The sequence below is a fragment of the Hyla sarda genome, chromosome 8 (assembly GCF_029499605.1).
Source record: "Hyla sarda isolate aHylSar1 chromosome 8, aHylSar1.hap1, whole genome shotgun sequence".
Taxonomy (NCBI): domain Eukaryota; kingdom Metazoa; phylum Chordata; class Amphibia; order Anura; family Hylidae; genus Hyla; species Hyla sarda.
Window position 1 is genome coordinate 214083476 of NC_079196.1, and position 11715 is coordinate 214095190.

General features: G+C 39.9%; 1 protein-coding gene across 5 annotated transcripts in view; it reads left to right on the forward strand.

Annotated features, from left to right (window-relative positions):
• Positions 1-10003, forward strand: part of SSTR5 (somatostatin receptor 5) — a 31211-nt gene extending 21208 nt beyond the window's left edge. For 4 of the 5 annotated variants that reach the window (XM_056535493.1, XM_056535494.1, XM_056535495.1 and 1 more), the window contains exon 2: positions 8067-10003. In XM_056535493.1, the coding sequence (XP_056391468.1) occupies positions 8115-9224 (1110 nt within the window). In that variant the 5' untranslated portion in view covers positions 8067-8114 and the 3' untranslated portion in view covers positions 9225-10003. Of the gene's footprint in view, positions 1-236; positions 261-8066 lie in introns of those variants that run through there. The other variant, XM_056535497.1, reaches the window with a different exon arrangement.
• The last annotated feature ends 1712 nt before the right edge of the window (positions 10004-11715 follow it).

An 11715-nucleotide genomic window follows, 5' to 3' on the forward strand; every position in this document is an offset into this window, starting at 1 on the left:
CAGGACACGCTGTAAGCCGAGCAGTAGGCGGGCGAGCTGGGTAGTAGTAATTATAGGCAGTCGAATAGTCCCACACTGGGTGGAAACAGGCTTTGATATGAAGCTATCCATTCATGTTACTATGTTACCAGTATAAGAGCGGCGCAACCGAGAAACCCTTACGCGGCGATTCTTCTCCTCCATGAAGCAGTGCCGAAAAGGAAATTTCGAGCTGATTAACGTTTGGGTTGAATAAGGTCTTTTTTGTAGCATTGTATCCGGTAGGAAAAGCTATTATTTACCCAATATATGTAAAGGGCTGGAAAGAGGGGTCGGTGGCGTAGGCAGCTGCCTAGGGCGTGGCAGGGGTGTACAATTTATTATTTAACAGTGATGGAGAGAGTCAACAGTGGACATCAATATACAGGGTGGGCCATTTACATGGATACACCTTTATAAAATGGGAATGGTTGGTTATTAACTTCCTGTTTGTGCAACATTAGTATATGTGAGGGGGGGAACTTTTCAAGATGGGTGGTGATCATGGCGGCCATTTTGAAGTCGGCCATTTTGTGTTTTTTCAATAGGAAGAGGGTCATGTGACACATCAAACTTATTGGGAATTTCACAAGAAAAACAATGATGTGCTTGGTTTTAATGTAACTTTATTCTTTCATGAGTTATTTACAAGTTTCTGACCACTTATAAAATGTGTTCAATGTGCTGCCCATTGTGTTGGATTGTCAATGCAACCCTCTTCTCTATATACTGCTATATACTACTATATACACCGCAGGAGAAATGCTAGCACGGGCTTCCAGTATCCGTATACACTGCTATATACTGCTATATACACCGCAGGAGAAATGCTAGCACAGGCTTCCAGTATCCGTATACACTGCTATATACTACTATATACACCGCAGGAGAAATGCTAGCACAGGCTTCCAGTATCCGTAGTTTCAGGTGCTGCACATCTCGTATCTTCACAGCATAGACAATTGCCCTCAGATGACCTCAAAGATAAAAGTCTAAGGGGGTCAGATCGGGAGACCTTGGAGGCCATTCAACTGGCCCACGATGACCAATCCACTTTGATGTGTTTCCCTCTTTATGCACTGAAGCTGCACGTTCCCTAAGTTTTTCCAGCAAGATGGTGACCTCCACATTATGGGTGTCAGGTCCGAGCATTCCTAGATGAACAGTTTCCTGGAAAGTGGATTGGTCGTCGTGGGTCAGTTGAATGGCCCCCAAGGTCTCCCGATCTGACCCCCTTAGACTTTTGTCTTTGGGGTCCTCTGAGGGCAATTGTCTATGCTGTGAAGATACGAGATGTGCAGCACCTGAAACTACGGATACTGGAAGCCTGTGCTGGCATTTCTCCTGCAGTGTATATAGTAGTATATAGCAGTGTATACGGATACTGGAATCCTGTGCTAGCATTTCTCCTGCGGTGTATATAGTAGTATATAGCAGTGTATACGGATACTGGAATCCTGTGCTAGCATTTCTCCTGCGGTGCATATAGTAGTATATAGCAGTGTATACAGATACTGGAAGCCTGTGCTAGCATTTCTCCTGCGGTGTATATAGTAGTATATAGCAGTGTATACGGATACTGGAATCCTGTGCTAGCATTTCTCCTGCGGTGTATATAGTAGTATACAACAGTGTATACAGATACTGGAAGACTGTGCTAGCATTTCTCCTGCGGTGTATATAGTAGTATATAGCAGTGTATACGTATACTAGAAGCCTGTGCTAGCATTTCTCCTGCTGTGTATATAGTAGTATACAGCAGTGTATACGGATACTGGAATCCTGTGCTAGCATTTCTCATGCGGTGTATATAGTAGTATATAGCAGTATATACGGATACTGGAAGCCTGTGCTAGCATTTCTCCTGCGGTGTATATAGTAGTATATAGCAGTGTATACAGATACTGGAAGCCTGTACTAGCATTTCTCCTGCGGTGTATATAGTAGTATATAGCAGTGTATACGGATACTGGAAGCCTGTGCTAGCATTTCTCCTGCGGTGTATATAGTAGTATATAGCAGTGTATACGGATACTGGAAGCCTGTGCTAGCATTTCTCCTGCGGTGTATATAGTAGTATATAGCAGTGTATACGGATACTGGAAGCCTGTGCTAGCATTTCTCCTGCGGTGTAAATAGTAGTATATAGCAGTATATAGAGAAGAGGGTTGTATTGACAATCCAACACAATGGGCAGCACATTGACAGACTAAAGCCATGTGGTGTATTTAGGTTTGGTGCTGTCCTGGATAAGATAATCTAAATTTGCCCTCCCCTTCTTATCAAGATCCTCCTTTTTTCTCTTTGAGACCCACCACTTAATCTATAAAATTCACCCCTTCCTCTTTTTTTCCTTCCTTTTTGTCCCACCTTGTTCCTTTATTCCCCACTCTTCTCTCTTTGGGCCCCACCTTCCTCCTTTATGTTCCACCCTTTCCTCCTTGAGCCCCAACTTCCTTCTTAAAGGGTTTCTCCACCATAAGGTGATTTTAGTATGTACCTGGCAGACAGTAATGGACATGATTAGGAAGGATCTGCGCTTGTCTTGGGGCTAAATGGCTATGTTGTGAGATTACCAAAACACTGTGGCTAGCTTTTTGTGAACTTGTATTTCCTGTTTGACTTATGTTTCTTTGACTACAAATCCCACAATTCCATTTTCCTCCCTCTCACACATCAGCCACTCCACCTTTTGAAACAAAAGACCTGTGGTTTTCAATCAGGGTGCCTACAGCTGTTGCATTAGTTGCAGATTGTTCTCTCTCCCACCAAGTGATCCCTCCACCCATTGAAGCAGACAGGCTCCCTGTGATCAGCTGACTAGTGATGTCAGGTCTCGGCCACATTGCAAGCTGGGAAAAATCTGAGACAACAGTCATTTTGTATGGTGTTAAAAATAAATATTGGGGTGAAAATCACAGAAGAATTGTGAGAAAACCGTCACACACAGAAACAGACACTATATTATGTACTACACGAACTTTACAGCCCCTGTCAAATAAAAAACATTCTGGAATACCCCTTTATTGCTCCATCCTTTCCTAGTTTGTGCCCCACCTTCCTCCTTTATGCTCTACCCTTTCCTCTTTTGGCCCCACATTTCTTCTTTATGCTGGACCCTTATTTCTTGGTGGGCACCACCTTTCTTATTTGTACTCCACCCATTTGTCTTGAGACTCCACCTTCCTTCTTTATGCTCCACCCTTCCCTCTTTCGGGGCCCACCTTCCTCCTTTATGCCCTACCCTTTCATCTTTGGGCCCCACTTTCCTCCTTTATGCCCATTCCCTTTCCTCTTTGGGCCCCACCTTTCTCTTTCATACTCTACCCTTTCCTCTTTGGTCCCCATCTTCCTTCTGTATGCTCCACTTTTTCCTCCTTGGGCCCCACCTTCCTCCTATATACCCCACCCTTTCCTCCTTGGGCCCCACCTTCCTCCTATATACCCCACCCTTTCCTCCTTGGGCCCCACCTTCCTCCTATATACCCCACCCTTTCCTCCTTGGGCCCCACCTTCCTCCTATATACCCCACCCTTTCCTCCTTGGGCCCCACCTTCCTCCTTTATGCCTCACCCTTTCCTCTTTTTGCTCCACCCTTTTTTCTTTGGGCCCCACTTTTCCTCTGCACATTGAACACTGATATTGAGTGCCAATTTGTAGATTTTGTTATTTTGTGTACTATTTAAAATGATGCACCTGTTCTTCAAAGTGTTACTGTCATTAGAAACAACTTTTTCCATGTAATACTTCCTTAAAAATTAAGCATTTTCCTAATATACTTTATTAAACAATTTGATTTCTGAAGATTTGAAGATTTGAAAAACAGGTTTAAAAAATGCCCACTAGGGGCCTCTTCTACAAACGTACCTAGAAAATTCAGCCTTTTGGTCCTTTATTTTTTATTTTTTTTAAAGGACCAAAATCTCTGAGGGGAGGGGGAGGGAGGTGTGGTTATCTCCATGCTGTGCCTCAGAGCACAGACAAGATCCAGACAGCTTGCAGTCTTTAAGAAGAGAAGCATTCCCATGCAGAGTTACAAGCAATACAAGGTGCTAAACTATTATTTATATGCAAAATGGTTTCTCTTTGGTCACTTTACGATCTTATTTCTTATGTATTTGCATCATATAGGTTCCACATGGCGGCTTTAAGGCTATAAAAAGCATGCACTTTGGTTACAAAGCTGTGGAAATGCAAAAACCTTAGTTTTTTGGCAGGTTTTTCTTCTGTCCTTGCACCATATAATGTCACATGGTTGCAATAGTTATATACAGCATGCATTCAGCTAATATCCTTTGCAAAAGTAAAAATGTTTGTGCAGACCTCATGAAAGGGGAGAGGGGAGGGGAAGGAGAGAAGCTCATCATGCTCCAGGGGAAACACCCCCAGACTCTGAATGGAATTCAGAAGACTTATCACAGATATACATAGATCAAAAGGTATTTTACATATTAGCACATGCATATTAATATACATACAGGTCTTTGGGCACATTACTACACTGATTTAGGCATTTAAAAAAAAAATTTTTTACTAATTCTTACTAAGTAACACTTTAAAATAATAAAATAAGAGTCCTTACAACATCAGGGTGAAATTAAAATAATTTATTTTTAAAAATGCGCTGTTGCGGCTATCTATTGTCATGCGCTGTTGCGGCTATCTATTGTCATGGGCTGTTGCGGCTATCTATTGTCATCAGACGGCTGTCACAGTGTCATCAGTACTCCTCCCCTGCCCCCTCCCCTTCCGGGGAGTGAGTTGTCTGAAGTTTGTGGCAGCAGCTAAATATTGAAAAATATATAATAATAATAATAATAATAATCCTGTTCCCAGCTGCCGCCCCCTTGATAAAGTTCTGCCCTAGGTCTAGGCCTTGTTGGACTGGCTAAACCCATGTTTCAACAAAATTAATGGGGTACTCCCCTGGAAAACTATTTTTTTTTTTTTTTTATGAACTGGTTAAACAGAAAGTTAAACAGATTTGTAACATACTTCTATTAAAAAATCTTAATCCTTACAGTACTTATTAGCTGCTGAATACTACAGAGGAAATTATTTTCTTTTTGGAACACAGAGCTCTCTGTTGACATCACAAGCACAGTGCTCTCTGCTGACACCTCTGTCCATTTTAGGAACTGTCCAGAGCAGCATTTGTTTGCTATGGGGATTTTCTTCTACTCTGGACAGTTCTTAAAATGGGCAGAGATGTCAGCAGAGAGCACTGTGCTCGTGATTCAGCAGAGAGCTCCGTGTTCCAAAAAGAAAATAATTTCCTCTGTAGTATTCAGCAGCTAATAAGTACTGGAAGGATTAAGATTTTTTTAATAGAAGTAATTTACACATCTGTTTAACTTTCTGACACCAGTTGATTTAAGAAAAAGTTTTTCACTGGAGTACCCCTTTAAATTAGAAAAAAAGTGAAGTTTCCACTATCTTCCCAAGCTGTCTGGAAGTCTCCTTAGAATAGATCGATCAATATGTACACAGTAAATTCAATCAAACAACTAAAATTCACGTCCTGGTTCCCTGATACTTAAAGGGGTACTCCACTGGAAAACATTTTTCTTTAAATCAACTGGTGCCAGAAAGTTACACAGATTTGTAAATTACTTCTATTTTAAAAATCTTAATCCTTCCAGTACTGATCAGCTGCTGTATGCTCCACAAGAAGTTGTGTAGTTCTTTCCAGTCTGACCACAGTTCTCTCTGCTGACACCTATGTCCGTGTCAGGAACTGTCCACACCAGAAGCAAATCCCCATAGCAAACCTCTCCTGCTCTGGACAGTTCCTGACATGGACAGAGGTGTCAGCAGAGAGCACTGTGGTCAGACTGGAAAGAACTACACAGCTTCCTGTGGAACATACAGCAGCTGATAAGTACTGGAAGGATTAAGATTTTTAAATAGAAGTAACTTACAAATCTGTTTAACTTTCTGGCACCAGTTCATAAAAAAAAAAATAATAATAATATTTTCCACTGTGCCCCTTTAATGTTGTGGCTGTATGAAGGGAGGTGTTCTACTAGGCACTAGGCTGGGGGGCCTTCTTCTACTCTTGTTTATGGGAGCTCTCTTCTCTGTGTTTATTAGGAAAACTCTATGGGCACCATATATTGTGATATTTTGTTGGCTATCTATATGGGGGCACTCTTCTGGCAGTCACATGACTCCAAGACTAATATTTACTGGGAATTGTTGCCCACATTCTCCTGCAGTGAATTTTCTCTAGTAAATGAATCGTCTCCTGTGACTCCGAATCTACGGACGCTGGTCTGCGGTCAACTGATATATACATGTCTGCGGTCTGCTGGAGATATTACTAAGGAGGATTCAGCCGGCAGATGTTCAGTTTCACAGCATGAATACAGATTTAGGTATCTGCAAGGAAAATAGAACAGGCGTCCGGGGTGCTCCCACTTATCACAGCGCAGCGATGGGATTGTGTTATGTTCATATTCACTGCTCACAATGCTGCCTGGGTAACAAAGTCATCTGCTACCTAATGAAATACATCGTCTATGGTATTCTAATAAAAGCAGCAACATGAGCGGACTGTGTCAAGAAAGGAGCAGTGTTATAGTAGTTATATTCTTGTATATAGGAGCAGTATTATAGTAGTTATATTCTTGTATATAGGAGGCAGTATTATAGTAGTTATATTCTTGTATATAGGAGCAGTATTATAGTAGTTACATTCTTGTATATAGGAGCAGTATTATAGTAGTTAAATTCTTGTATATAGGAGCAGTATTATAGTAGTTATATTCTTGTATATAGGAGCAGTATTATAGTAGTTATATTCTTGTATATAGGAGCAGTATTATAGTAGTTATATTCTTGTATATAGGAGCAGTATTATAGTAGTTATATTCTTGTATATAGGAGCAGTATTATAGTAGTTATATTCTTGTATATAGGAGCAGTATTATAGTAGGTATATTCTTGTATATAGGAGCAGTATTATAGTAGTTATATTCTTGTATATAGGAGCAGTATTATAGTAGTTATATTCTTGTATATAGGAGCAGTATTATAGTAGGAGCAGTATTATAGTAGTTATATTCTTGTATATAGGAGCAGTATTATAGTAGTTATATTCTTGTATATAGGAGCAGTATTATAGTAGGAGCAGTATTATAGTAGTTATATTCTTGTATATAGGAGCAGTATTATAGTAGTTATATTCTTGTATATAGGAGCAGTATTATAGTAGGAGCAGTATTATAGTAGTTATATTCTTGTATATAGGAGCAGTATTATAGTAGGAGCAGTATTATAGTAGTTATATTCTTGTATATAGGAGCAGTATTATAGTAGTTATATTCTTGTATATAGGAGCAGTATTATAGTAGTTATATTCTTGTATATAGGAGCAGTATTATAGTAGTTATATTCTTGTATATAGGAGCAGTATTATAGTAGTTATATTCTTGTATATAGGAGACAGTATTATAGTAGTTATATTCTTGTATATAGGAGCAGTATTATATTAGTTATATTCTTGTATATAGGAGGCAGTATTATAGTAGTTATATTCTTGTATATAGGAGCAGTATTATAGTAGTTATATTCTTGTATATAGGAGCAGTATTATAGTACCTATATTCTTGTATATAGGAGCAGTATTATAGTAGTTATATTCTTGTATATAGGAGCAGTATTATAGTAGTTATATTCTTGTATATAGGAGACAGTATTATAGTAGATATATTCTTGTATATAGGAGCAGTATTATAGTAGTTATATTCTTGTATATAGGAGGCAGTATATAGTAGTTATATTCTTGTATATAGGAGCAGTGTTATAGTAGTTATATTCTTGTAAATAGGGGGCAGCATTATAGGAGTTATATTTCTGCATATGTTAGGCATTATTATAGTAGTTATGTTCTTTTTTATAAGGGGAAATTAAACAATGGCTAAATACACTTGTACAGGAGGAATTTCATTAGATATGTGACCTGGTGGATTATATTTATTTATAAGCCCTTGTTATATACTGATTTTGTCGTTCCCATGTTCAGTCACATTTATCTTGTTTTTCAGTGATGTTGCAGATCTCATTGCTTTGAAGAGGATCATAAGAAGGTAACCATGGACCCCGTATCTCTTCCAATCACTTCTCCTATAGAGCCTTGGGTGAGGGACCCCAATATAACCATATGCAAGAATGTGACTTGTAATGAAACATTGGTGGAGGAACCAATGTCGAGGATAAGCTCTGTCCTCATCCCTTTTATTTATTTGCTGGTCTGTGCCATTGGACTCAGTGGGAATACTCTAGTCATCTATGTTGTCCTCCGTTATGCCAAGATGAAGACAGTTACCAACATCTACATTTTGAACCTGGCAGTGGCAGATGTTCTTTTTATGTTAGGACTACCCTTCCTTGCCACCCAAAATGCCATCTCCTATTGGCCCTTTGGAACTTTTCTCTGTAGACTGGTGTTGACGGTGGATGGTATAAACCAGTTTACCAGTATCTTCTGCCTTACAGTTATGAGCATTGACCGCTATTTAGCAGTGGTCCATCCAATCAAATCAACCAAGTGGAGGAGACCCCGAGTGGCAAAACTTATCAGTGCCACAGTGTGGACATTTTCTTTTCTGGTTGTGCTACCAGTTGTCATCTTCTCAGATGTCCAACAAGACTTCCACACGTGCAACATCAACTGGCCCGAGCCGGTGAATATTTGGTCTACGGCATTCATAATCTACACCTCTGTTTTGGGCTTCTTTGGACCTTTACTGGTGATTTGCCTTTGCTACCTTTTGATCGTCATCAAGGTGAAGTCTTCAGGCCTTCGCGTGGGATCCACCAGACGTAGAAGATCAGAACGTAAAGTCACAAGAATGGTGGTCATCATCGTGGCGGTTTTTGTGTTTTGTTGGCTTCCCTTCTACATATTAAACATAGTCAACCTAACATTTTTTGTCCCGGAGGAACCGGCATACGTTGGCGTTTACTTCTTTGTGGTTATCCTGTCCTACGCCAACAGTTGCGCCAACCCAATCCTCTACGGCTTCCTGTCGGACAATTTCAAGCAGAGCTTTCAGAAGGTTCTCTGCTTTCGTAAAAGCAATGGCATCAAGGATGCCGACCTGACGGAAAATAGGCAAGAGAAGAGCAGTCGAATGCAGGAGACCATGCTCACCTCAAGGAACTCTGAATTCAACGGACACATGCAAACAAGCAAAGTGTGAGACCTCGGACCCTTCAACCTTTACGATGAATGTATATAGGCACATGAGCACTTGAGGCCGATAAATATGGATTTTCATGGAGTAGAATCCAGATCCTGAGGGAGATTTGTCTTGGAATCTACTTGTTTTCTATTCATCACTGGTGACGGCAGTATTTCTATAAATGTCATGTCTGATTCTACCAGTCCATAATGACGTTTTTCTCTCGCCTTCTATGCATTATTCCCCCCCGATCCCTCCACCACCAGCACCCTAGAACAATTTTCCGAGGGGTCTATTGAAATTGATGCTATCTTCTGTCTGCAATGTATCTGGTTCATGGTCAGATTAAAAACACCCGTGAAGTGGCTGCTGCATTGTAATGTAAACACATGTCGCATTTCCATAATAATGTGCGCTATGTATGACTGAATCTTACCAGGACTTAATCACTATTCATGCCAGAGGGACAGGTAATGCACAGTGACGGATGGCATACGAGAGATTGAAACCCACTATTATTCTCACTTTCCATCAGGTCCGCCTCGGCTCTCCGCAATCACATTACTCCTTAATGTAGATGGTTGGGGGGGGGGGGGGGGGAGATGGTGGGTTTCTTTGTGTTTTAGGAAATATTTCACGTCTATGCATGTTTTTTTTGTTTTTTTACCTTGCTTGTTTACATATAGCATTTTCTTCTTGGCAACCCTGCTAGAAGTTTCTTAAAGGGGTACTCCGGTGGAAAAAAAAAATTTCAAATCAATTGGTTCCAGAATGTTAAACGGATTTGTAAATTACTTCTATATAAAAAATCTTAATCCTTCCAGTACTTATCAGCTGATGTATGCTCCAGATGAAGTTGTGTAGTTCTTACCAGTCTGACCACAGTGCTCTCTGCTGACACCTCTGTTCGTGTCAAGAACTGTCCAGAGTAGAAGCAAATCTCCATAACAAACCTCTGCTCCTCCGGACAGTTCTTGACATGATAAGAGATGACATCAAAGAGCACTGTGATCAGACCGGAAAGAACTACACAACTTCCTCTGTAGTATACAGCAGCTGATAAGTACTGGAAAGATTAAGATTTTTATATAGAAGTAATTTAAATATCTGTTTAACTTTCTGGCACCAGTTGATTTGAAAAGAATTGTTTTCCACCGGAGTACCCCTTTAAATTGGTGTTAAACCCTGATGTTTTTTGCCACAATTCTTTTTAAATTCATTGCAAAAAAAACAAAACAAAAAAAAACAAAGCAATGTGTGAACACAGCCTAAGATGACGCCCACAGGCAGATAAAATAGGGATAAATTAAATCTGTAACATTTTCATGCTAAAACCTGCAACAGAAAATTTTAGCAAATTGGGCTGATTTTGGTGCAGAATTGTTGCAGATTTTCCGCTGCTGATTTTAGTGCTGATTTATGCGCGTAAGATTTAAAGACAACAACAATATGTAAAATGTATTATAGTGAATGGGGGAAATAAATCCACAATGTTTCCGACACCAAAAAATGCTACAGTTTTGAAATTGGGAACAATTTTCAGCACATCAGTGGAAAATCTGCAAAATTTCTTCTAAAGTCCTTTAGTTTGACACAAAACTTCAGCTGCTTGAAAGGATTGCATAATTGTGAATAGAAGAATAGGGGGTAAGAACATGTTACTTGTTGGGTTGCATGTCTCTCTTCCATTAGATGAGGATCTCCACCCCAATCTATTAGGTAAGAACAACCCCTTTAAGGTTCTTACTTTATCACAGCCGACTGTCCCTCTATGTCCTTCCCTTGACTTGAATATGGTTCTGGTTGTAGAAATATTACATAGAGTTCAGTATGGAAGATGCAGTGTAAGTGTAGGCAATGGAAGAGCACCCCTCAATGGCCATAATGGGTACTGCACATAGATACAGCTGTAGTCAATGGAACAACATCCCTTAATGGCCATAATGGGTGCTGCATATAGATAAAGCTGAAGTTATATAAACAGCATCACTCAATGGTCATAATCGGTACTGCACATAGATAAAGCTGTAGTCAATAGAACAGCATCACTCAATGGTCATAATCGGTACTGCACATAGATAAAGCTGTAGTCAATGGAACAGCATCACTCAATGGTCAAAATGGGTACTGCACATAGATAAAGCTGTAGTCAATAGAACGGCATCACTCAATGGTCATAATCGGTACTGCACAAAGATAAAGCTGTAGTCAATAGAACGGCATCACTCAATGGTCATAATCGGTACTGCACATAGATAATGCTGTAGTCAATAGAACAGCATCACTCAATGGTCAAAATGGGTACTGCACATAGATAAAGCTGTAGTCAATAGAACAGCATCACTCAAGGGTCATAATGGGTACTGCACATAAAGCTGTAGTCAATAGAACAGCATCACTCAATGGTCATAATCGGTACTGCACATAGATAAAGCTGTAGTCAATAGAACAGCATCACTCAATGGTCATAATCGGTACTGCACATAGATAAAGCTGTAGTGAATAGAAC